The sequence below is a fragment of the Dendronephthya gigantea genome, unplaced genomic scaffold, assembly GCF_004324835.1.
Source record: "Dendronephthya gigantea isolate DGI-Jeju-01 unplaced genomic scaffold, DenGig_1.0 000035F, whole genome shotgun sequence".
In the NCBI taxonomy this organism is placed as follows: Eukaryota; Metazoa; Cnidaria; class Anthozoa; order Malacalcyonacea; family Nephtheidae; genus Dendronephthya; species Dendronephthya gigantea.
In genome coordinates this window covers 468,237-496,213 of record NW_021163045.1, presented here as the reverse complement: position 1 = coordinate 496,213, position 27,977 = coordinate 468,237, and the positions used below count along the sequence as shown (strand labels likewise).

At 40.8% G+C, this 27,977-nt stretch overlaps 2 protein-coding genes across 3 annotated transcripts in view; one reads left to right on the top strand and one right to left on the bottom strand.

Moving 5' to 3' along the window:
• LOC114525579 (lysophosphatidic acid receptor 4-like) overlaps window positions 1-27,977 on the bottom strand; it is a 38,810-nt gene that overhangs the window by 6,507 nt on the left and 4,326 nt on the right. The gene's annotated exons all lie outside the window — the stretch shown is intronic.
• Window positions 470-27,548, top strand: LOC114525576. Its single transcript, XM_028546964.1, has 7 exons — window positions 470-554; window positions 7,204-16,281; window positions 16,869-20,008; window positions 20,304-24,571; window positions 25,058-25,416; window positions 25,987-26,333; window positions 26,833-27,548. Exons 2-7 carry the CDS (start codon window positions 7,206-7,208, stop codon window positions 27,523-27,525), a joined length of 17,883 nt encoding a protein of 5,960 aa, XP_028402765.1. The 5' UTR covers window positions 470-554; window positions 7,204-7,205; the 3' UTR covers window positions 27,526-27,548.

Here is a 27,977-nt window from a genome sequence, read left to right as displayed (position 1 = left end):
AAATAATGGCAATGTGCCAGAGCACATGCCGATTTAATTCAACCAAAAGTAACAAATTATAGCTAATTGTTACAATGTTCGTATTTTAGTACAGCACAGAAAAGGTGGGGTGATAAAAAACGCCCACCATCATAATTACATAGAAATTATCGTAGCTCACAACCTAGAGAAAGGGAGGGAGGGTCGGGTGAAAACTTCCGAATTTGCTTCGACGAAATCAAATATAGAATGACCTTGAACCTTTCGGATCTCTTTATATAGGTATGCTGACTGTGCACGTGAAACATGCTCCATGCACGTGAGGGGAATATTACTTAACTGTAGCAAAGTGCGAATAGCCTTGAACTTTCTCATTCCGCTAGGAATAAATCAGGAGAGCACGTTTTCCAAAACTGACCAATCAGACGAAAGTTGCTACCCTTGCAAAATTATTACCACATATAAACAAGAAAACTTCATCACATTACTCAGAACGAAATTTTCTTAATTTGGTTCACTGCTGATACACATACGAAATATTTCTGCGGACGATATAGCAATTCATCATCTCTAAGGTAAAGTATTCAATTCATTAAATATATAAGGCATGAGGCTTTTCCATTTCGTTGTCTCTTTTCGTTTTTACAAAGACAGATTTGGTTCAATTTTATTTCGTTTGATTAAATTATTAAATATCCACGGCAACACAAGAAATATTGGCAAATTGTTCAACATTTAAACACATTAACCCTATAAAACTTGGTATTCACCTTAATTCTTCTTGCGTTATTGGTTCTCTCAATGTAATATAGACAAAATGCCTTTCAAATTCACCTAAAATTAGTGCATTTTCGAGACTGGGCGTAGTTTCGTTTTGTCCACGTTAATATGTCGCAGGAATTTAAACCGCATTGAGTTAACATTTGCAATCAGGCGTGATCTGATCGATACATATATACTATAGTCAACACGCAAATATATTTTGTCCAAATATCAACCTATTACACCCAAACTACTCCAAAAATCTGCTAAACAGGATAATATACTTTATATACTACACGCGACATAACACTATAAATGGCGAGGGTACGAATGGCCTGTCTTACTTGTATTTTTCTAGAATATGTTGGGAAACCAGTCATCTTTCTAGCCTAAATAGAAATTGCTGCATGCTGTTCCTTGATTTTATGGGAGATGATTAACGATACTTGTCGTTTAATTTCCTGCATGATTAAGATGTGCTATTTCACGTCGGGGGAACTATTCAATATAATTTTAAAACTGATTGGTCGGCAATGGCTATGAATTCGGTCATTGCAAAAATTGTCGTGTCAGCATGATAAAATTTGAGCCCTCCTTAACTTATAATTCGCTATAGATCCAATCAAGTCACAAGTTATAAGCACAGAAAATATTCTAGGTAGTAGACCTGCTAGTTTACTTCCTCAGAAATACGTAATCTTAAAAACTGACCAATCAGACGAAAGTTGCCGCCCTTACAAAAATTATTGCCACGTAAACAGGAAAATTCTACTAACTTATTCAGGACACAATTTTCCTGATTTGGTTTACTTCTGATGCACATATTGAATATTCCTGCTAAAGATACTAAAATTCTATTATATTGAGGTATTCTGTATATACGCGGTACATCATACATATTATACTTATGGTCAACACCCAAAACCGTTGTATTCCTTGATACATTTTGTCCAAATATATCAACCTGTAATATCCAAACCACTCCACATCTGCTAAACATGATAATATAGTTGTAATACAACACTAAATGGAGAGGGTACGAATACCTTTCTTAGAATATCTTTGGAAACCAGGCATCTATCTGGCCTAAATAGTAAATAGAAATTGCATGATGTTCTTTAAGATTGTCGTTGTTTAATTTCCTGCATGCTTAATATGTGCTATTTCACGTCTTAGCAAATACTCGATATAATTTTAAAACTGATTAGTCGGCAATGGCTATGAATTTGGTCATTGCAAAAATTGTCGTGTCAGCATGATAAAATTTGAGCCCTCCTTAACTCATAATTCGCTTGTTCTAAAATAGAGCCAATCAGGCATGAAATCACAAGCTATAAGCACAGAAAACATTCTGTACATAGTATATCATGTCGTAATACACCTGCTATAGTTCATTTCTGGCATTTAGGCTTGTAATGTTAAAAATTGACTAATCAGACAAAGGTTATTGCAACATAACCAGGGAATTTATATTAAACCAAGGCGATTCTCCATTATACGTCCGCTCCGTTCGCGTGGGCGAAGCGCTTTGTTTTTAAGGTCCTTCACAGTCGCATGAGCAGATTTTCAAAATGCGTTTCGTCCTCGCAGGCGAAGCGAACTTTATGGAAAACAGCCTTTACTCAGAATACAAAGTTCTTAATTTGGTTCATTGCTGATACTCATATACGAAATATTCCTGCTGAAGATATTACTTAGCAATTCATCATCTCTAATTATAGGTAAGGGATTTAATTTAACAGAATTTGTCGTTTTCTTGGTGTTCGAATTCTAGGTAGTAGACCTGCTAGTTTACTTCCTCGCAAATACGTAATTTTAAAAACTGACCAATCAGATGAAAGTTGCCGCCCTTACAAAAATTATTGCCACGTAAACATGAAAATTCTATTAATACGTTTGGAAACCCGGCATCTTGCTGCATGGCTATATAGAAATTGCTGAATGATGTTCTTTATGGGAGATAATTTATCACTCTTGTTGTTTTAGCTTCCCTGCATGCTTAAGACTTTTATTAGGACGTTTATTATTAAGGCGTATACGTCGATAACTTCAAAAATAAAGATGCCTTTGTGTACATTTCCCCTTTCGTGTAGCGACTGTGCGACATAGTATAATAGGGCAAAATAATCCTCAAAGCGCGCTTTGAAAACTTTAAATCTCATGCATCGCATATAAAGCATGCATGGCGCTAGTGAACGAGTGAACTCAAATAAGACTGGAACGCTAGCTCTCTGACTTTCCCTCATTAATCAATCTCGTTCCCCAAGCTCGCGATTCCTCTCGCGAGAAAACAAAGGCTCTGAAGGTTCTGATGAGAGCATATTCAGCTCCGGGTTCGTGGCTCCGGATTCGAGCGAACCCGGAGCTGGAGTGGCTAGTTTTCATACAAACCGATGTGGCCGCTTCGCTTTTAATGGAAATCAAAAAATTCAAAAGGCTATTTTTCTTTGTTATATTGTTAAGAACATGGTCGAAAATGAGAGTTTTATTTCATTTTGTTTGCTCGCAATAACTCCGTAAAGGCTACTCTTTTTGCAAAGTTGACACGGGCGACCGCCAGGCTTTATAAAAGTTCGATTTACTAGCTTGACGACGAGTTTTTGTAAAACTAAAAGACGGCCATTCGAGAGAAAGCTTAGAGAATATCCTTCTAGTTCTATTCTTCTTCTAGCTTGCGAAACCACGACAGGCAACTTCTCTAAAGTCTAGCCGTCTAATTTCAAGCACGCACCCGTGGCATAAATTTAATCCCTTCGCGAAGGCATGCAACTAACCCGGTTTCTGCATATTTTCGTTTTTTCACATAGATTTATTGAACTGCAAATGTCATATCATCAATGCTAACAAGTATTCGAATACTCTAAGCAAAAAATTTCTCCGTTCTATCTGTAATATGCTATCGTCAAACATGTGTATACAAAGCCGCTCAAATCGACAAACGGCCATTGCATGTTCAGTACTCTTTTCATCGCCCAGACCCTCCTCGTTGTGGATTTTTGCCAATATATACTGCCGCTATAACACTAAACGGAAGAAAAGCGTAAAATTTTATGTTTCTCCATTTTAACGTAAACGCATCCACCTCGAAAGCATTTGGATCAGGTCTGTACGATACGTCCTTCAGAAACTGAGCATTAACTCGAGACGCGAAAAGGTCAATCTCTGGTGGAAAATCGAGTTGATATAACGCGTTTTTTAGCACCGACGTGTCTAGCATTCACTCAGATTCCTTTGATTCCTTCGCGACCCGTAGTCGGCTGCTAAGTTTTGTGAATGCACCACTCCCAGATGGTCTTAGCCATTTCAGCAGTGATGTTGTCACACCTCACTCTAACATGCGAGTTTAGCTTATCCCTGGCAAATGGTTTCAGCACCAGAAAAATAGCCAACATCTCTAGGTAGTTTATGTGATTTGTGGCTTCCAAAGCTGTCCATAGCTCACCTGACGATACCCCTTCGCATTCAGCCCCCCACCCAGAGAGGGAGGCATCCGTTGTTATTTGGTGTGAGGGTTCATCCAATTGTAACCTATGTTAAGTTGTCTCTGCATTATACACCCACCACTGCAATCCCTTGCATATAATTATAAAAACATTTTAGCATCAAAGTTTCCTTTTGACTGAATCAATGCACAACTTTTATCTGACTCTAGATTCCTATAGTATAGGGGGCCATACATAACCCCTGGGAAGCTGGCCACTAGTTTTCCAATAACCCTGGCTAATTCCCTTATTGATATAGGTTGATTTGCAGATAGTAGAGCTTCACAAGACTCCTTTATTCCCTTGGATTTGTCTTCAGTGAGCCGAACCGTCATTGATACTGAATTGAAACCCAGGACAACCATCTCTTGGCAGGGCATTAGAATAGCTTTAGTGGAGTGTACTGTAAGGCCAAGACGATAAAATAAAGTGATAATATCAATGATATTTGTTAGGCATTGTTCAGATGTTTGACCTTGCAAGTAGCAATCATCAATATGAGCCACTGAAATGTGTCCCTTAGTGTGCAGAGATGCTAAGGCTGGTTTGAGAAGTTTTGTAAACTTCCTGGGCCAGGTGCACAACACAACCCATTAGGTAAGCATGTGAATTGGTGCAAATTGTCATTCCATGTAAAGCGTAGGTATTTTTGATCCACTGTGTTAATAGGTATAGAATAATAGGCATTTTTCAAGTCAAGAGTAGCCATAAAACAATTTGGTGTCACTAATTTTACTATGGTTTGGATCGAGTCCATTTTAAAATGGTGATATACTACATTAATATTGAATTGTTTTAGGTTTAGAATGAGACCCATCTTTCTTAGAGCGTAGGAATATACCAGAAACAATTTGCCTGGGATCATAAGTTAACTTGGTTATAACCTCCTTCTACAGTAATTTATTTACCTACCCCTCTATGATAGGGTACTCATGTCGGGAAACTTTTGTGGAGGTGAGTTGTGTTGTGTGTTGTACTGGAGATTCCAGAGATTCAATATTCACCCCTTTTATAGCAGAAAAGAATTTCCCTGTCACTCGTAATTTTTGTCAAGTTCTGAATAACATTTGGCAACCTGCAAAAATTGTTGCATGCCTGCTGGAGGTACGATATAACCTCACGTACAAATTTTTCGTAATCACTTACCGAATTTCTAAATTTCTTAAGTTCATCCATTATTTTGGATCGTTTGCCCTGCCTTGACTCCAAGGTTTCTTTCTTTTGTTTGGAGTCTTCTGTTTTTTCCACAAAAAATCCTTCTGTGGTCGTTTATAAAAGGGTGCATTATTGTTAGCATAGGCAGGTTTTTGGTTGTTGGGTAAGGTTTTTTAGGGTAAGCTCTCAATGAAGAGCTTATGCTACTGGCCTCTTCAGCATCTTTTAGGGTCTTAGCCAGGTCATTGCCAAACAAGAGGGTGCTATCAGGTTGTACTTCAGCTGAGCATATAGCTGAGTATTCTTGCTTTATAGCCGGCTTTATTTGGTCTTAAAAAATTTTTGGGGAGTTTTTATCAGATTTACGAAATCACAACAAAATACTTTTGTTTTGGCCATATTTGTTTTTGCGTGTAAAGACTGGGGGTGACTTAGTTTCAACTTCCGGTCAGAAGGTAGCGTTCAAGTTATATTCATTTCACTGGTTCGAATACAGCAAGCGGCTATGATGGAAAATTCTGCCGTGTAAGTCTACCATGATCCTTTGCAATTGCGGAAGAGGTCCATTTAACTGCGAAATTTTCGCGTGGAGGTTTGGATCACATCTACACTGTTCCCTACTGTCCCTACAAGAAAGGCTTCATATTCCGCCATTTTGGCTTCAAATTTTTCGCAGAGCTAGCGTTCCAGTCTTATTTGAGTTCACTGTGGTGAACTTAGCACACACAAATGTCACTCGTGACAATTTTCACTATTATTATCATAATTTCCTACTGAAATGCTTAATTCATTTAGTTTACCCTGAGCTCGTATTGTTGCCCAAAATATTTTCAGTAATATATTAAGTCAGACAGTTAGGATTTAGGTAAAGTCTTTTACATTTCTTAGTTTCTTTCTCTTTTAAAGTCATTTCACTCGCAGTTATTGCAACATAGACTAGGACGTTTCTCAGAATACATTTTTAAAATTTGCTTCATTGTTAAATTTGTTTCATTGTTCGATTGTATTGTTCTCTATAATTTATGTGTAAATGCTCATGCAAAACTTTTTTCGTCGCTTTTCTTAGCAAACTAAAATTCTCATTCCTCATTCTCATTTCCCATTTTCGTTTACGATACCTCAAAAAGTAATAAAGCTAACTTGATAACATTTTCATGGTTGACTTTAAAGACAATTGGGACGGTCGAAGTCTAAGTGAAATAGCGACTGTTCATTTTAGATAGATCGTATATAGAAGTTTTATATTTATAGCCTGTAAAACTGGAAAAGTTTGATTTATTGAGGTTCAGCTCGGACGAAAGAATTTTTAGAACTAGATAAAACCAATTCCGTTGTTCTAGCGTTAGAACCTAGTTTGTTTTCGTTTCTACAAAAATCGTCTATTTCCACCATTGGGTGTGTCTGGTCTGGGTAACCATCGTGATTGAAGATTCCTGCAAGTCTTTTTTCACCCAGAGCAACTTGGCTTGCAATATTTTTTTATTTATTTCGCCTAAGAAAAAGGAGAATGCAATATTTTTTTATTTATTTCGCCTAAGAAAAAGGAGAATAAAATTTACATTTTAAAAGAATAAATATTAACAAGAAATGGGCTAGGGGGCGACTCTATAGAAACCACATGCTTTTTGCCCCAAAATACGATCACCCCTCGATGCTCTTCTCCAGTTCTTTTGAAGGCGGTTTTGCCTGCGCGGCTTCCGGCATAATCAGCGAATTATATTCAAATCAGCTTTATCGAAGAACTTTATTATGGAGTTATCGTTGCAGTCTTTTTATAGTCTGTTTATTACAGACCCTTTCTTACCATGATATGTTTCATTCTCAGGGATGGCCAGTGGCCAATTTCCCGTAGCCATCATTGGCATGGCAACAAAGCTGCCTGGTGCCGAAACATGCGAGGAGTTTTGGAATTTGTTAAAAAATCGTCGTGATACAGTCGCAAAATTTCCCCAAGAAAGAATTTCGGACATCGAGCACGTTACTGCTACCTTTCGAGGACAACTGGTGGACGAAGATAATCCTTACTTTACCGGCTCGTTTTTTCAATCGGTCGACACTTTCGATGCCAAACTTTTCCAAATAAACCCCAAGGAAGCTCTTTTCATTGAACCCGAGCAAAGATTATTTCTTGAGGCAACCTGGGAGGCCATTGAAGACGCTGGCTATGCTTCTACCATCCGAGGATCTAACACTGGTGTATACGTTGGAAATACTGTCAACAAATACAAGTATATCCTTACTGAGAATCATCCAAGCATTTCCCATGGAAATCACTCACCCTTTATTTCATCGCGGATTTCGTACATCCATAATTTGCAAGGACCTGCAATGATGATTGCCACCGGATGCTCGTCGTCCCTCCTCGCTGTGCACGTCGCATGTCAAGGTTTGCTCTCCGGGGACTGTGACATGGCAATTGCGGGAGGCATTACCCTAGATCTTCTTCCGATTAGCGCCAAGACGGATATCTGGAACCAACTTGGAATTACCGCTCCGGGAGTGAAGTGTCGTGCTTTTGATGCTTCAGCAAAAGGCATCGCCAAAGCCGAAGGTTGCGGCGTTGTCATACTGAAGCCATTAGAGAAAGCCGAGAAAGATGGAGATCAAATATACGGAATATTAGAAGCCACAACAAGCAACCAAGACGGTCATTCAAATGGAATTACAGCACCACATCCAGGTGCCCAAGCGAAGATGTTGGTCAGGGCATGGAATTTAGCAAACATCAATCCGGACAGACTTGGCTATTTCGAAGCTCATGGAACTGGTACCGAGCTAGGAGATCCCATAGAGATCTCGGGAATAACGACAGCCTTCAAGACATTCGGGATTAGTTACGACAAAAAAGATGCAGCTAGTAAGATTCCAATTAGCTCGGTAAAAGCTAACATTGGACACTTAGCTGACGGTGCTGCTGGAGTTGTGTCATTGATAAAAGTTCTGATGTGTCTAAAAAAAGAAAAGATACCGCCTGCAATAAATTTTACACAACCAAACCCGCATATCAATTGGGCCTCCTCGCCAGTCTACGTGAATACCACGCTCAAAGAATGGCCCTCGTTGCAAGGTACGCGAACAAGGTATGCAAGCATCAGTGCATTTGGTCTTCTGGGTACAAACGTTCACGCGGTCGTACGGGAGTACAACGCGGTACATTCTTCCGTACAATATCAGGAGTGTCAGTTGCTGACACTCACAGCAAATACCAAGCAATCTTTGGTGAATTTTGTCGGAAAAATTGCCAGATATTTTCAACAGTGCGAAGCAAAGTCTTACTCAATGCTAAGGAATGTTTGTTTCACGTTGAACACTGGAAGAGAACAGAAGAGATTCAAGTACAGAGCGGTTGCGCTAGCCTCAACATGGGAACACATGAGCAAAGCCTTGGAAGAGCTTTGCCAAGAGCTAAATTCCACTGCACCAGCCAGAGAGGAAAATAATGCAAAAGAATGTAAGCAATTTATTGATTTTGGGTACACTACACTTACCAACTTCAAATTACCCAACCATTTTCGCAGTATCACGAAGCCGTTTTTGGATGGACAAGAAATTTGCTGGAGGACATTTTACGCCGAAGAAAACGGGCTTAACAAAGTTGGATTGTTGCCAAACTATGCCTTCGATCGCACCAGATTTTGGCCTGCTATAGGGAAAATGATCAATAACCGGCTGCTGCAGTTAGAACATGGACTAGCTCAGCAAGATCACATTGTGGCTGGCAGATTTGAAGATTTACCAAACGGGAGCTCCTATAAAGAATGCATCACAAATGCAGAAGGAGAAAAGATGGATAGCTTTGTGAGCTCAACACCATCAAACGTCAACGTCGAAACATTCATTCACGGAGCACTTAACGAAGTTCTTAGTACAGATTATGATTGGCAAAAGATGGCGGATGAGAACCTATTTGCCCTTGGTATGGATTCTTTGCTATTTACTCAATTGTTGATGAAATTACAGAACGCATTGAATTACACTCTGACTTTGGGGGTTTTTCACAACAACCCAACTTGTGCAGGCCTGATAGACGTCATCACTAAACACACGGATGCCCAACAACAATTGGACGAGACAACAAAAGAGACACGACAACAGCAAAGTAAAGTAGACGTAAAGCTGATCGTTGGAGATGCTCTAAATGACAGTCTGGCTACCAATTACGATTGGAATTTGCTACAAAATGAGAATTTGTTCACACTCGGGTTCGACTCACTTGCTTGGACTCAAGTAAATAACAAGTTGTCCAACGTCCTCACTATTAAGAAACCGTTGTCACTAACTCACTTGAGAGAATTTCCAACGTACAAATTACTTTGTGAACTCATTATCGCTCATCTGAATAAAAACGATTCACCGAAAGAAATTGGAAACCATGTAAGCCAGGCGAAGGAAACTATCTTCGAAGAAAACACGACCTTCCCTCTTTCGTTTTCGCAAAATCGCTTGTGGGTAATGGAAGAAATGGCGGTCACCTTATGTGCGTACAATGCTACAAATTGTCTTCGAATTACTGGAAGTTTTCACCCTGAGGCATTTGTGTCTGCTGCCAATACAGTCCTTTCTAGACATGGTGCTTTCTTCACGATCATTACGGACACAAAGGAAGGCCCCACACAAGCTTATGACTGGCAGGCAGATGTCAGTGTCGAAGAAGTGGACATGAAACAGTTTGGTGCGCAGGCAGAAGAGGTTATGACAGCTCTTTACAGGGATGATTATAAAACGAGGTTCGATCTCCGCGCAGGTCCTCTTGTCCGATGCAGACTCTACCACCTTCCTGACGAAGTGTTCTACTTTACTATGGTTGTTCACCATATAATCTTTGACGGATGGTCACACTTCGTTTTCTACAACGAGCTTTGGAACTGCTACAAAGAATTATGCGAGGGTAAAAAGGTGAAATCGGACTTACAGCGTCCATTATATGCTGAATTTGCTGAACAAGAACAACATGGGTCATTGTCCTCGGAAATGGAGAGTCATATTGCCTACTGGAAGAATAAACTTGCTGTTCCTCTGCCCCTGACTACATTCCCTGGAGACAAAAAGCGGCCACCAATATTTACTTACAAGGGGAAGAGAATAACTCGGTTTCTTGAAAACCGCGTTTTCCAAGTTTTAAATCGATTTCACTCGGAGAAGTACACGGTATTCATCAAGTTGTTATCAGTTGTCTATGTTTTGTTGCATCGATACACCGGTGACCGAGATTTGATCATTGGAACCCCGGTGGCAGGCCGAAACGACATAAGATACAGACATGTTATCGGCTGTTTTGTTAACACTCTTGCCCTAAGGATACAGATTCCGGATCAGTGTGACTTTAAACATCTGTTAGATGTGGTTTCCGCAGTATTTCTTGAAGCATTTGATAACCAAACTGTACCATTTGACCATATCGTCAGTCAGCTGAATCTTCCGAGAGATACAAGCATCACACCCATTTTTAGTGTTAACGTATGTTACCATAACACCGAAATTAAATCAGAGCACACGAGCCTACCGAGCAGTATCACTGTCGACAGAAGATTGCAGCATAACGAAACAACCAAATGGGATATGCAGTTCGACTTCCTTCAAGAATCAGAGGGTATGAGGTTTACGCTCGAATATTACAGTGATTTGTTTTCGGATCAGTACGCAGAAAGACTTGTAAACGACTTCATCCGGCTTATTCAAACCTGTTGTGAAAACCAAAACACACCGCTCGTGCAACTTGGTCTTCGTGCGACGGAACAAAAGCAGAAAAAGCTACCTCTGAGCGAAATTTCTATTCTGCAAGGAACTATTCGCGAAAATGAGAAATCTCTGCCTGTCTTACTAAAAGAAAGTCTTCAAACAAACGCCAATCGCACTGCAGTCATCGAGGCAAACAAACGAAAAATCACTCATGAAGAGTTGCTGCACCGTGCGATGGAACATTCGTGGTTTCTACGAAAGGTCTGCAAATTGCCGAAACAGTCAAGAATAGGACTGCTTGTAGAAAACTGTGCAGAAAGTATCGAGTACATTCTTGCTTCGGTGTTCTCGGGACTAGTCTATGTTCCTATGGACACAGGCTGTCCGCAGTCGCGTCTTGAACATATCTGCAACGAGGCAGATATCAAAGCTATCGTTTTCAACAAATTATACATCGCGATGGCTAATTACCTTCATTGGGCTTGCCCTGCTGTCCAGTCGATAATTTGCGTTGATTCACAGGATTTCTTTGCCATTCCGGATTCGGTAGGAAGTTCTCCATTAATGGATGTCGAGTTGTGGAACTGCGTGGCAAACAATGCAAAGGATGACATCGAAAGTGGAGGATGGAAGAGTTCTTACACTGGAGAGCACATGTCAGTCAAAGAGATGGAGGAGTATGCCGACAACGTTTTAACCAAACTAAAAGACTACCTCAACCCCACAACGCGTGTGCTTGAAATTGGCTGTGCCTCTGGGCTCACCGTCCAGAAACTCTGCCCACTGGTTGCGCAATACGTCGCCACTGATCTATCCGATATCATGACCAAACGACTTTTGGCCGAACTAGAAAAGAAAAGCGTGACAAACGTTAAAGTGCTTTGTGCTCCCGCCGACGAATTAGAGCGAATGCTGCAAGGAAGGTTGTTCGATGTGATTATTATGAACAGCGTGGTGCACTGTTTTCCAGGTTACAATTACTTGCGTAGTGTGTTCAAGAGCTGTGAAAATATGCTCGCTGAAGGTGGAGTCATCTTCCTAGGAGATGTCATGGATTTAGACCTCAAAGAAAAGCTTACAACTTCGGTCAAGTCTTTCAAGAAGGCCCACCCGGAATGCAGAGTAAAGATCGACTGGCGAAACGAACTCTTTCTTTCTCGAACGTTCCTGCAACACTTGTGCGATTCCTCGAAAACTCTGAAGCTGGTAAAGACTTCAAGAAAAAAATACACCGTAGTGAACGAGCTTACCGAGTTTCGATTTGATGCACTGTTTACCAAGTCAATCGAATATCATCCATCATCTGGAGAGGTAGTGCAAAAACAGGTTTTTGCTCTAAAAGATGTATCAGACGCCGTAATGACTCAAGATAAAAATGCCTTACTGCAAATTGTTTGTGAGTGGTCAAGAGAAGTTCAACTTGAAGACGAAGCGTACGTGCTGTATACGTCCGGTACCACAGGAACTCCCAAAGGAGTTATCATTGGACATGAAGCGCTGGTCAACTACGTCACATGGGCAACTAAAGCCTATCAATTCCATTCGACCACAATTACACCTTTTTTTGCGCCGCTAACATTTGATTTCACAATAACCAGCATTTTCCCTCCTTTGTTGGGAGGGAGCGTTATCCAAATTTTTGAGCCTTTTCGAGATTCGTATCAGATGCTGGCTTCTTCAACTGAGATCACAATTGCAAAGTATTCCCCTCTTCAACTTGACACGATATTGTCCACAAGTACCGACACACTCAGCGCATCGACCTTCATTTTAGGCGGCGAGGAACTAACTTCAAACTTGCTCGAAAAATTGAAAAAAAATAAAGGTGATAAACCATTCGTAGTCTGGAACGAGTATGGTCCAACGGAAGCAACAGTTGGCTGCGTGGTACGATGTCTAAAAAGCGACGAATTACCTTTGAAAGAATGCGCACACATTCCAATTGGCAAACCAATCGATAATGTCACAATTGCGGTCGTTAGAAATCAGCAGCATCTTGTCCCTCTTGGAGCAAAAGGTCATCTAGCTATTGGTGGGAAATGCTTGTGTCTGGACTTTGCAGGAAGCGGTGCCTCAAGAGATGCGAAACGAAACAAGTCTTTCACTGCCTCGTGCTGGGGTAGACCTGGCGAGCAAATGCTGCTGACAGAAGATGTAGTGCAGATTGTACCACCGTCTGGAGACCTAATCTACTTCGGCCGAGATCGTGGTTCTGAGACGACGAAAGTAAATGGAGTAAGAGTTGATTTAATGGAGGTCCAACACATGATTGAAGCTGATCCTGCGGTTGCAAGTGCGTGGGTATGCACGTTTATCCACGAGGGCTACACTTTATTAGGAGCTGCTGTTAAACTCAAGAATAATAACCTTGGTGCTAACTATGGCGATTATACTTGGAAACAATCCTTGCTGTCATCTCTAGCACAAGTCCTCCCAGTAAGATGTATTCCCAAAGTCTTTGTTCATCTTTCTACTGCTCCGACAAACAAGAATGGCAAAAAAGATACAGACTATTTGCAAAAACTGTTCCTCGCCGAGATTATTGCAGATAGAAAACTTTCTTGCAACGTAACAAATTCATCAAATGCGTCTAAGTATCCCGCATCGACGGCAAAGCTTCAACAAATATGGCAAAGTATATTGCCAGTCGATCATTTGCCAAAACCTGAAGAGGATTTTTTCTTTGACTTGTCAGGCGACTCCTTGCAGGCTATACATTTAGTTAGAAAAATGCGAGATGAAGGATTTCAAGTTTCTGTCACCGACATTTTTCAGAATCCGAGCATTCAGAAATTGGCACCAATCCTGGAAAAAAGTAATGGAAAAAGTGATTGTATCGAAGTTCCACCTGAAATGGAGGAAACACCATTCCGTCCAACACCAATTGTCCAATTATTTTTCGAGAGAAGTCCGCAGTTAAAACAACCAGATCGTTTTTCTTTGTCAGCTCTTTTACAGTTCCATAATGAAATCTCTCCTGAAATTCTGGAAAAAGCATTAAAAAGTATTATTAAAAAACATGGTTCTTTACGTTCTCGGTTTGGTGTAGAAGATGGGCAGGTCTTTCAGCAGGTCCTGCCAATGAAGCACAACGAGCTGAAGGTTGAAATGCAACAAATTGAAAAGACAGAGGATAATCTGACTAACGAGCCGCTCTTTATAGAACTATGCGATAGACTGGAACAAAGTACATCCCTTGCGAATGGCCATCTCATGAATTCTGCAATTATAAATGTGATGGACCCAGTCCATTCAAAGCAACAAGAACACTTTGCACTACTTGTAGTGCATCACGTTGCGGTGGACATTGTCTCTTGGGAACAACTTCTGGTCGACCTCGCTACTGCTTTGAGAAGACTTAGTAAAGATGCCACAAAAGAACCAGAACTTGAAAAGTGTCAGACAAGTTACCGAACCTATTGTAAAGAGCTTGAAACCGAGACCGAGAGAGTATTCGTTGACGAAATTGAATACTGGAAGAGAATTGAGGAAGAGTACAAGACGTCCGGTCGCCTCGTTCAGGAAGACAAACAAAGTACTTTCCACTCAGCCAAATGGGTCAGCGAGAAAATAGATGCCAATCTGTTGCGCTCAACATCAAATAAACTGGGATGCTCGGAAGAGAATATCCTTTTGACAGCCTTCGGAAGAGCAATAGCTTCCATCCACGGCCACAATAAGACAAGCATATGCCTCGAAAGTCATGGCAGACAACTAATGAGAGTCGACTCAACGAGTACTGTGGGATGGTGCACTAGCTCATTTCCGGTTATACTCGATACACCACTATCAGGCGACCTCGTAAATCAAGTAAAGGAACTTGGACAGACGATAAGTGATATACCCAATCACGGCCTGGGATTTGGTCTTTTAAAATCCAAAAAAGCGCTAACAATGTCGCTCCCGAAAATCATGTTCGTCTACCAGGGATCCATGGACGCTTCTACCAAGACGACTTTTGAAGCTGGTTGCTTCAACTTTGATCACATCCCTTGGATTGAGGTGATGCTAAACGAGCTAAAGGAAGGACGGTTCCATCGTCATCCTGAAGAGTACCTGGAGTACGACTTGGAAATCATTGCGTGGATTCACGGAGGAGAACTTAAGTTTGGCTGTCTTTTTGATAGTGAGGTAGTCAAGGAAGAGGTCATCAAATCCCTGATTTACCAAGCGCAACTTAATATCATGGCTATGGCTGAGAGGGCCAAGACCAAACCAATCAATTTGGAAATAATTTCAGCTTTTAACATCACTCCAGAATGTATTAAGTGCATGAAAGAATCCTTGACGCAACATGCCATTATTGCGGATCAGATCCGTCTCCAGCCGCCAGAACAAATGTTGCAAGTACTCTGCACTGCAGATTCAATCGTAAACCAGTCTACTGCAGACGTAACAGTGATTATCCCTAGACCAAAGAGCACTATCGAAGCCAATGAGCTCGTAAAAGCATGTGGCCAACCAAACGGCCGCGTTGTGACCAGCAAAACGGTCATCTTGGTAAACACAGAACACTTGCCAAACACTGCGAAGTTCTCCAGGCTATTACCTTTGGATCAAGTGAGTCTAGAAGTGAGTTCTGAAAATCTCGCAATCTTTTACGACAATTGCTCAGACAGCGAATATAACATGCCGCTGACAAGGGCAGGATACTGCCACCTCGGATACAGTGTGGCTAGAGCTGTACGGGCATGTGTATGGGATTCGAAGTACAAAGTGATTGCTGTTGACGCAGATTATACTCTGTGGGACGGAGAGTGCGCTCAAGAAACTGTTCGTTTTAAAAAAGGGAACTACGAGCTTCACGAATTTTTGCTTAAGAAGAAGGCAGAAGGAATGTTGTTGGTTATCTTGAGTAAGAACAAGCAAGAAGACATTGATGATGTTTTCGAGCGACAGAAGAACGAGATGAATTTAAAAAAGGCGGATTTCACACTTATCGTCGCAAACTGGGAATCCAAGTGGAAAAACATTCGACATGTCTCAAACACGCTGAATCTCGGGATTGATAGCTTTGTGTTTATTGATGATAATTTAGTAGAATGCGAGGAAATGATCCACCACTGCCCTGAAGTACTAACACTTCAACTTCCGTCAATAGCAAAGCTGATAGCGCCTTTGTTGCAAAATCTGTGGGCGCTAGATCGCGCAAAAGTCAGCGTCGAGGCTTCACAGCGAACTGAAATATACAGAAGCGAGCTCCAAAGACAAGTGGATTTGCAAGGTTTGAAATAGTTTCTATTATTATTGCAGTCAGTTGCGGGTTAACCAGCCTGTCGTTACATTTAGTTCAACAGAAAGACGATAATTTACGCTTAATTTACTTATAATTAAAACTTATTTCACAGACGTGATCAATCGAAATATGTTCTTGAGTTTAATTCAAAAATTCTCGTTGGTAAACAGATCTCTTTATTTTCATGCATTGAAAAGGATTGATCGAATACTAGCGTTGAAAATCAAAACTTTATAGAAAACTGTTATGACAGCCTTCATGAATGAGGTTTATACCCAACCAAATTTCGTGAATTAGGTCACATGCACACCCTGTATACCCCATACAAATTAGTATCGGAAAATACAACCACTAGTGTTTGTAATTGATTTGCATATCTATTCAAATCGTATTTATTACAAATTCATTTCACAAGTTGTTTACATAAATCATGCATGCAGGTTGCACCAGGCCTTTTCACCGCGCAGAAATTAAAAAAGTTTTTTACGCAGAAAAGTCCTTTACGCAGAAATTAAAAAGAGATTGTAGATATATATAAATGTTATAATATAGACTTTTGTTATTTCCTTCTTTAGTGGTGCAAACCAAGGCCAAAGAAAACAACTCCAGTATTTTAAACGAACTGCTCTTGAGTTGGGCAATGCAATTAGAGGTATGCAAGACAAACATCGGCTCCTTAAAAAGAGTAAAATCGCTGTACACAAGAGCATCAGAATTACTTATGAGGACGAATCAATTTAAAATGAACGATTTAAATACTGATCTTGGGAAATTTGATGATGATGATATTGTTTGGCTCGTGTCACTGAAAGACAATCATGGTACCTACGGTGTGGTAAGCGTCGTTATGATGAAAAAATTGGACGTTATTCTGATTACTCAGTGGGTTTTGAGCTGTAGAGCTCTTGGAAGGGGCGTTGAAGTAAGAATCCTGGAAGAAATCCACAAGGAAGCTAAAACTGTAAGCAATGCAACTCGCGTAAAACTTGCAATTAACAAAACAACAAGAAACACTCCAGCATTAGATTTTTTGGAAAAAGTCAACATTGATGCATCAATGGTGACCGATGCCAACCTAAAAATGGTCTGCTGTGACAAATTTGTCCCGATGCATTCCTCAGAACCGCTCCATAACGTCAAAGAAATTTCTAACGTAAATCAGTTCTTTCAAGAAGGCCATCGAGAGTCACAAACTTCCCATCACATATTTGATTCAGAATCAACGCCAAATTGCAATATCGAGACAGTTTCCAAGGGTAGCTCAATTCAAACAACAAACGCTCATGAAAACTTTGGCGAAAGCCCGCAGCAGTCTAGTTCCGATGCAGCATTGATGGAGTTGAATGAATGGATCAGAGAGAATTGGAGCAAGTCTCAGAAACAACAAACTGCTTTTCACAATACTTTCCCAATTATTACCGGCGACGCGCAACTTGAAATGACACTGACTGGAAATAGACAAGAATTATACGCCACTGAACGCGAAACGGTCCTCAGAACATCGTGGATGGAGGTGCTGCAAATCGACAAGGAACCAGAAGATTCTGACAACTTTGTCCAGTGTGGTGGCAACTCCTTCAGTGCCGTCTATCTCGTGTCAACGCTTAGACGACTCTGCTCAATCGAAATCTCGATCCTTAATCTGCTTCAGAATAACACATACGCTGAAATTAAGAAAATGGTCGAACAAGCACGTCCGTTAAACGTTGAACCAATATCGATTCCGCAGCCGAAACATGCAGGCCAACTTCCGTTGTCTGCTGCACAGCAGAGGATGGTACTAATGCAACAGACGAATCCCGAATCTACTGCGTACGTTGAAACACTTGCATTTCGAGTGGAGAAGGATATGGACCCGAAAGAAATCATTTCTATTTTGCTTCAAAGACATCCAATTCTAAAGTCAAAGATTGCCATTAATGAAGAGACTTTGGAGTATTCGATATCTACCGATTCCAAGATAAACACTGATGTCAAACTGGAAGTCACCGATGGCCGGAATGTAACCGAAGATTTTTTGAAGATTACGACGCCTGTTTTAAATGTCACTGATTCGAGTTTTCAAGCTCGGTTTATCAAAGCAAGCGAGGAAAGCGTATTGGCGTTACATATCCATCATGTGATAGTGGATGACATAACACTCACTAATATACGTCGTGACATGGAGCAACTTATCGACGGTAAAATCTTGAATGATTCAGAATCAAATGGTAGTGATAACTACGCTGAATACGTCGATCAGGAAATGTCTTATATGTTAAGCAAAAAACACAGTGACGACAAAGAATTTTGGAGGGAAAAGTTTGATAGCCTACCAGCAGACTCGGATCTGGCTATTCGTCCGAAGGCAGATTCAACAAATTTCGATACAACCGTTTTCCGAGCAAAACACAGCATTCAACCAATTTCAGATCAAACTGCAAACGAATTAGAGCAGTATTGTCGGACACACGGCCTTACTGAATTTCAATATTACCTGTCCTGTGTTGCCGTGGTGCTTCAACGCTATCTTGGAGTGGAAGAGATCACCCTAGCAATCCCTGTTACGACACGAACTGAAAACCACAAGAACTCAGATGGTTTATTTGTAAACACCGTTCTGTGTAGAACATCAGTTGATCACGCGCTTTCATTCAAGGAGCATACTAAAACTGTGGCAGCCCAGTGGTTAGAGACATTAAGTCACTCCAACTATCCTCTTGATCACGTCATCCAAATGTTGTGGAAATCACATGGAAAGAACTCCAGCTCTTTCTGTTCAGTAATGTTCAACTACACGACGCAAAATCTGAAAGCAAACGAGTTAAATGTCCTGGCAAAACATGCAAAGATGCCGCTTAGTCTTGACGTGGTGAAATACCAATCAAGCCAAACCCTAATTGTTGCTGAGTGGGCGGACCAGTACATTGAAGATGATATTGCTGAACGACTAATCAGCAGTGTTTTCCAGCTATGCACGACAGCTTACAAACAAGATGAAAAAAGGCTTTGCAACATCCAAGTTTTATCCAACAAAGAACGTAGTTTACTTAAATCAGTTACTACCACGTCAACTGTTCTTAAGACAGATTCACTTCTGCCAGTCCATTTTAGCTTTGAGGAATTTGTTGAAACTAATCCACATGCGACAGCTGTTGTTATCAACGACCGTCATTTGTCATATCGCGAACTAGACGAAATTTCGTCAAGAATTTCCTACGCTCTGCTTGACGAGGTCGCACAAGACGAATTGCAAACGAATCCTGTTGTGATCTTAGCAGAGAAAAATGAATTTTCGATCGCTGCGATTCTTGGCGTCTGGAAATCCGGAGGACACTTTCTGCCCGTTGGAAAGACAAACCAGGGCAGCGTAAAGACGATACTTGCACGAAATAAACCAGCAGCAATACTAACAAATCTTGAAGCAGATACCGTACGACTTTCTGAAGAAGAAATTTCGAAGTGCCCATTTTTCATGATAGATGATTTGGCTAAACGTTCAAGAAACAAACGCAACCAAGCTAAAATCAACGTATCAGCAGACGATCTCGCTTATATTATTCAAACATCTGGTTCCACGGGAGATCCGAAACAGTGCAAAATATCACACAGAAGCCTGCGTATCATCGCTAATGCCTGGAAACAAAAATATGCAATGACAGAATTCAAAGTCAGTGTCCTACAGTGGGCGCCTCTATCGTTTGACGTCTTTGTTGGAGATATCGTGAGAGCTTTGGTATGTTATTATTAATATACTTTTCAATAACTTTTTACCGACAACAACAGCAACGTCAATATGCGGTGAATAAATACATACGTAACGTTACATCATAATCAGTCGAATTTGGAAAGAGTTTGGTTAAGAAGGAAATTAGAAAACACTATACTATCACAAGGACATGAAAAACGCAGTAGTTTACAAATAAACGTGTTTTAGGCAGAGGCTTAACTTTCATTTCATTTATTTTTAATGTGACTTCTAATTGAACGAAAAACTTTCTCAGAATGCTAAAGTTTTCACCTTCTTTCAGGTATGTGTATCAGGGCAACTAATCATTTGCCCAGAAGAAAAAAGATTAGATATTCCGTATATACTGCATACTATCAAGAAGCATCATATTACGATGGCTGAAGTAACTCCATTGTTTGGTCAGCAACTCGTCGAGAATGCCCATGACAATCAATTCAACTCTATGAAACTGTTCATCCTTGGCTCAGATGTTCTACAAAGACACGTCTATCGATCCATCAAAGACAGGTTTAGGCCAGATCAAAGAATTCTGAACAGCTATGGCACGACAGAAGCCACGATTGATTCCGCTTTTTTCGAGGGAGACATTCTTCCTACGACACGAAGTGGTACAGTTCCGATAGGAAAACCTTTGCCCGGAGTACAGCTTCATGTCCTCGATTCAAAGACGCTCCTACCGTGCCCGATTGGAACTATAGGGGAACTATATATAGCCGGAGATGTCCTAGCGTCAGGTGACGTCGATCTGATATCTGTTTCTCATCTCGGTTGCCACGCGTTAAAGACAGGTGACGCTGCTTGTGTGTTGCCTTCAGGAGATATCGAGTTGATGGGACGAATGGACAACATGGTGAAATTACGCGGATTCCGTATCAGCCTTGTAGAGATTGGGAGTAAAATTACAGAAAAAATTGATTTCGTGAAACAAGCATGCGTGGTTCCTCAGCACGGCAATGACAACAAAGGAACAGAATTCCTATGTGCATTCTTAGTGGTCGATGATATCGGCAGCACAAAAATCACCATTGATAAAAACTACATCTGCAGTAAGCTGAAAGATGAATTGCCATACTACATGTTGCCGGACATGATTCATATAATCCCAGAGATTCCTCTTTCTGGAAATGGAAAAGTGGATTACAAAGCACTACCCGATGTTTCCAGCCTCATGGTAAGCAAAGTGCCACCTAAACAACAAGCACCAAACAGTGATTCATCAGTCATGGCGACCTTGAAGACTCTGTTCGCAGAAGCCCTTGGTCTATCGGATTCATGTCCAGTCGATACGCAGATGACGCTAATGGAACAAGGAGCCCACTCGTTAATTCTAGTAAGGTTTTCCACCTTAATCGCCCAGAAGACGTCGTTTCATGTCACGATTGCAGATATCTTCTCGTATCCGACCATCAGTGCCCTTGAGAAGTTTGTTGCACAAAGTGCTCAATCATGCAATACCATTTCTCCAGAAATTTTCAATGCAACCGTTCCTTCTTCGAATAACAAGACTATCGCAATAACTGGGATTGGACTTCGTCTCCCTGGAGGTATCGTGTCACTGCCACAACTATGGGACGTCTTAGAAATTGGGGAAGACATCATGGGTGATTTCCCCAAAAGTCGTACCGATGATATTTTGAATTGCGTTACCCTAGAGAATGAGCAAACGCTCTCCCAAGCAGAAACATTTCAAGGCGCATTTTTCGAAAGAATCGACGGATTTGACAATAGATTTTTCAAAATCCCACCAGGTGAAGCTAAATTTATGTCACCGGAACAGCGAATGTTTCTCCAAGTGGCTACAGAAGCTTTGGCGGAAAGCAAATCGCTCTCGGAAGTTAAAGGGTCAAAGATTGGCGTATTTGTTGGCGCTACCGAAATTTGGTACTCTCAACTACAACACCCGGACGAGGCGACATGTATCTCTGGACTTCTTCCAGGCATGATTGCGACCCGCGTTGCTTACCAATGGGACTTGAAAGGCCCAACAATGCTCATAGATACGGCTTGCTCGTCCTCACTGATGGCATTAAAAGAAGCATGTGAATCGATAAAAAGAGGCGAATGTGAAGGGGCTCTTGTAGGAGGTGTCAACCTGGTGATGTATCCATCGAGGACAGGCGTTTGGGGGGAAAACAGTATTCTATCCGAAGACTTTAGATGCAAAGCGTTTGACAAGGATGCCACCGGTACGGCAGTGGGTGAAGGAGTGTTGTGCTTGTATGCAGAACCGTTAGAAAAGGCAATAGCCGAAAAGAAATCGATTTATGGTGTTGTTCATAGCATAGCTTCAAATAACGTGGGCCGTAGTAACGGAATCACTGCACCTTCAGCAAATGCTCAGCGTGACGTAATACAAGACGCCTTGAACAGTGCAAAAATACGACCATCCGATGTCACGTACATCGAAGGACACGGAACGGGAACAAAACTTGGGGATAGGATAGAACTGTCTGCTCTTCGTTCAACATTTGAAGACAGGCAACAATCTGAAGTTAATTTGTCAATTGGCTCCGTGAAGAGCGTCTTTGGTCATCTTGATTCAACAGCAGGTATGCTTGGTGTTTTTAAAACCCTCGCCTCACTTGGAGCAAGGAAAATTCCACCAACAGCTCACTTTTACAATCCACATCCGGAAATTTTGAACTCCCGACTGGAAGTCCCAAATCGAACCATCGATTGGCGTCCCAGTAGCGAAACAGGTTTACGAATCGCGGGGGTGAGCTCCTTTGGTTTAACGGGCACCAACTGCCATGCCATTATCACCGAACCACCGCACTCGGACGGTGATGACGAACCAAAAATTCCCAGAAAACGTAACCATCATTTACTTATCGCAAGCTCAAGTTTGAATCAACTCAAAAACCAACTTCACATTCACAAGATCCATATTGGACACTTCGTTATGAAGTTAGGAACCAGCACAATTGCCGGACTGTGCCTTAGCGTGGCCACGCGCTTAAAACAAATTATCAAATTAAGATCCAATCTGGAATGGCGACTTGTTATCACCGCTGAGAATGCAAGCGAGATGCTAGAAGTTGTTAAAATTGCAGAAAGTGCTCTTGATTTGAGGGCCATGAAACAGCTTGCTGAATTACGCAGGGACATTGAGTTCTACTGCCCTGGAGATGACGACGTCACGACTGCGTTACCTGATGTTACATCCTTTTTGAAGCACGGCACAATAAACGTACATGGATTATTTTATGGTGAGCACCAAACTATCCAGTTTTCAAAAGGAGTTACCTTGGCGATTTATAACGAAAGTAGACACTGGTTAGATGCAACTGAAAAAGTCGAAAGAAGCACTCTTACTATGGATATCTGTGATTTACTCACCATCAAAATGAACGAGACACGAGAATTGGTTAGAAAGTTGCCCCTTGCACCCGCTGCTGGTCTGCAAGAAACACTTGGCAGATTCTGTTCCGCTATCATCGTCAAGCTTTTCCTCGGCACACCTCTGAAAGACTTCCTGTTGAATGAACATCAAATTTCCATCAAAAAAGCGTTTTCCCTTTGCGAAATGCTACCAAAGTACGAGAAATTGTTCTTTGTCATGGTGAGGGAACTATGGCAAAACGACTGGCTCAAGGAAACTGGCACAGACAAGAATATTCACTGCTTGGACTCGTTTGTATTCAAATGTAAAAATTTTTTGGATGTGGACCCTGAAGTCATCGCAGACCACAGCATTAAGTCATACCCATCGTGGGCAGACTGTTTCCGCTTCCCACTTTACTGCTCTCGCCATTTGGAGAAGGTCGTCCGTGGAAAAATGAGCCCGTTGTCCGTCATCTACCCACGTGGAGACATGAATTTCATGTTCCAATTTGATAAGCTTGGGGACTTGCTTGGTGATGTGTACTACAACATGTACATGCAGTTAATAAGCTCCTATGCTAAACAGCTTTCTTCCCAGGGGAGACGTGTAAGAATATTAGAAGTGGGTGCCGGCGTCGGTCACGTTACGAGACAGCTCTTGCCAAAGCTTGAGAACACGTCAAATATCGAGTACTGGTTCACAGACCTGGGAAAAGCTTTCGTGGAACACGCAAAGAAAACATTTTCTGATTATCTGAGCATGATGAAGTTCGCCACATTTGATATCACTAAAAGTGCACCAAAACAAGGTCTCCTTGGCTCCTTTGACATCATTGTTTCCTACAATGTGATACATACAACGCAAAGCATAATTGAATCCGTACTCAATCTCAAGTCGTGCCTGGCAGGTGATGGGAAGCTTTTCATCATCGAAAGCGCAAAAAATGAAACATGGGCAACACTCGCCTGGGGTATCTTGGATGGCTGGTGGTACTTTAACGATTACGATCTGCGACCGGCCGAGCCAATGATGGAACCGGAGAAATGGGAAAAAGTTTTAAAAAGTGTGGGATTTCAATCGGTAGCCACGTGTCCTACCCAGAACGACGAAAGAAAGCACGTAGAGAAGTTCCTTTTTCTGTGCAGCTCAAAACTCACATCTGATGCCAAGAAATATGCTGAAATTTCTTCTAGTCTTGGATGGTGGGAGACCGATATTGGGAGGTTTGTTGCCATTTACATGTATCGTTTCAATGAATCACAGCTTAGTACCTCAACCACAACGACATTACGCAAAAAATTCTTGAAATATAATTTACCAATGAAGCGCATTCCCTAACTATACATCACATCATTATTTATCATCGAGTACTTACAAAGTAGTATAAATACTCAGGCTATATTTACACACAGTCTACATTCACACAGTCAGGCTACATTTACACACAGCGATTTATCGGGCCGATTTTTTCCACCCTGATAAATTGCTATTATATTTGTACCGAGCCCTTGCACCAGAAGTCACGATTCACAAAAATCGGGAGAAAAACTCACACCATTTTTCTACCGTTGTCGAGTTTTTGGAAAAACCTTCGCACACAAAAAATGACCTTGATTCAATTAAACTTTCAAAATCGCTGTAGGTCGAAGGAGGCCAACAATTTTTTTCAAAGTTGGCTGTGAGTAAAATTATTATTTCTTACTTTCCAGATTTGACACGGTGCAGAAGGCAGATGAGCTGCAAGACGAATTGGATGACGACGAAAGCGCTTCTCAGCTAAAAGACAAAGGGTACCAAGCAATTTTTGAGGAACTGAAAAAGATCTGGACGGAGCTACTGGAAGAAGATAACATTCATCCTGAGGACGACTTTAATTCCCTAGGCGGGGAGTCCTTGTTAGCTATACAAATGATGAACTTGGTAAAAAGAAGAATCGGATTTCAATTGGAAATTGCAGATACATTCGGGTATCCTACATTGGGTTCCTTGGCTGGCTTCATCACAGATGAGCTGTTCAAAAATGAGGGCGCCGAGGTCTGTAAAGCCTCAACGCTACCATCTATTGAAGGTATACCGCGCCCATTCACTTTGTTCCTGAATATTTTGCTTCAATATATTTTTTTTACTCTGTTTATTTTTTTGTAAAGCGGAGGTCAAGTCCGTATGTAAACTAACGGTTTATTAACATTTTGAACTTCTAAATACAATACATGTGTGAATATATCTAATACTGTATTTAGGTTCGCTACGCTTCATGAACGTAAATTCGAGTGTATTTTCCGAAAAAAATTGAAACACGCGAAATTTTAATAATTTTTACATGAGAGGGGCCTCCATTGTTATGAGCAGAACCAATGCGCAGAACGTCTTGCACACAGACGTCTTATAATGAACTACATTTCAGCTAATTTTATTGAATTAATTGACTGTCACACTTTCAACATCAACATTTCAAAACTGTTTGTGTTAAATGTCACCATAAATTGTTTCGTAAAAATACATATATGTTGATAAAGGTTTATATCAACATTGTTTATGATTTTAGAAGCCCTGTAACTGCCAGTCGATTTTAAGACAAACCAGCATTCAAGGCCAAGTGAATACTAAAAATTGTAAAACATTTTTTAACTATATTTAGAAACGAACCCGTCAAGAGATGAAGGCGACCAGAGTAACGAGTCTGATCGTGCTCTCGAAAACCTCTTCCGTCCTGCTGATTTGCTGGCGTGTAAAACAACTCAGAAAGAACACTCTGTTCTTTTGATGTTTCCAGGGCAAGGCTCGCAGAAAATTGGCATGTGTGCTTCGTTGAAGAACAGCAAAGAAGCCAGAAATCTCTTTTCACTAGCAGAAGAAACACTAGGATACAACGTTCTAGATATCTGCATTGGAGATGAAAACATTCTAAAAGAGAAGTTGAAGTCTACAGAATTTGTTCAAGTTGCTCTCTTTGTCGGTTGTTTGGCAAAAATTGAGCAACTGAAGGCAAGTAATGGCTGGGTTTCTTGAGAACTACATATTCACTTAACAATAATTTCAGAAATCTGATTTAAAGTGACAGTGCCATGATACTGCTACGCATTCAACCTTTGCAAGTTGTCTTTAAGTTGCCTTTGAGTGATTACAATTATAATCACCGAGCTTATCTTTTCATATTTCGTGACAAGTATTTGGCATTTTTTGTTTATCTTATAATAATAAAGGTTATGGGCAAAGAAAATTAGTTTTTTGATTCATACTTTGTTGCATTCAAAAGTTAACTGTTAACTTCATATCTTTTTTAGTTTTCCAAATATCTAGATCCAAATTGAATTTAAAGTGCATTTGATTAAAGTATATTCACAATGCCTGTTTCAACTCGTCTTTGCTATTCCCTGTCAATTTGTATGGCAAAATACTTCTCTGCATGCTTTAACAACTCGTTTTAATATTTTTTCTTAACACACAGCATCTCATGTTTTTTTTCTAAATTTCAATTTTTTAGACTGAAACACCGGAAATTTTAGCCAACGTAACCCACGTCGCAGGACTTAGCGTGGGAGAATTTGCTGCACTTGTTTACGCGGGAGCAATCAGTTTTGATGCAGCTCTGAAGATTGTTTCGCAAAGAGGAAGGGCTATGGAAAACGTAGTTCGCGAGTCGCCCACGGGGATGGTGAGTGTTTTTGGACCGGATTGCAAGCAACTGGAAAACTTCTTAAAGAAGAGTTTTCCTGATATGATAATCACAACCTACTTGGCTGATAATCAGCACACCGTTGGCGGGACAAGTGAAGAGTGCGACGCCTTCGTCGAGGCTCTTTCTGGAGAAAAACAAAAAGTGATGAACGTGATTGATGTAAGAAAACTCCGAGTAGCCGGTGCATTTCATTCTCCTTACATGAAACAAGCATCTCAAGAAATCAATAATCTCATAATGCGCGCTGAGTTCTCGAAGCCAACACTGCCCATTATCATGAATGTCAACGGTGACCTGGCAGCGGAGGAACTGGGAATGAAGGATTTGCTGTGTCAGCAATTAACTGCTCCTGTAAAGTGGAAGCAATCAGTGGTACGAGCATATGGTTTGGGCGTGCGCAGTTTCGTCGAGATTGCACCAGGAAGAGTACTTTCTTCCATCGTTAAAAAGCGAATTAAAGAGTGCCAAGACTGTGACGTGGAGTACATTCAAGTCTAGTTTAGAATGAAAACGATGATTAAGCGTGTTGAGAGAATTCTTTTTACTAGTTTTACACATCTCTTAAGTGCAATAGTCTATTTAATTAGTTTACTTAGTTAATTAGCATTAATTAGTATATCTAATTAGTTTATGATTTAAATATTCAATTACTTTACGCTTTAAATAGTTAATTAGTTTACGTTATTAATTATATATCTTCTGTAATCTTTGGCAAATGCTGCAATTTCATTGGCTATGAGGAGTGCGATTTGAACATGAATTGCACCATTTGTGTGTTGTAATTGTACCATGTTGTACCACTTGTACCATAATCTTGCCCATAGTCAATAAAAATTACTCCAGTATCTACTACAAACTAGCCAATCACCATTGAGGATACAAAATATCAATTTTAAATTATGCAAATTTTAATAATTCCAAATTGTACTATTTACCAAGCATTATTGTGA

Bases quoted from the DNA above. Each gene is read 5' to 3' on its own strand.
- LOC114525576 (XM_028546964.1), top strand. From the start codon at position 7,206: ATGGCCAGTGGCCAATTTCCCGTAGCCATCATTGGCATGGCAACAAAG. The intron at 16,282-16,868 runs GTTTGAAATAGT...TTCCTTCTTTAG, and splicing joins AAGACAAGTGGATTTGCAAG to TGGTGCAAACCAAGGCCAAA. The intron at 20,009-20,303 runs GTATGTTATTAT...ACCTTCTTTCAG, and splicing joins GAGATATCGTGAGAGCTTTG to GTATGTGTATCAGGGCAACT.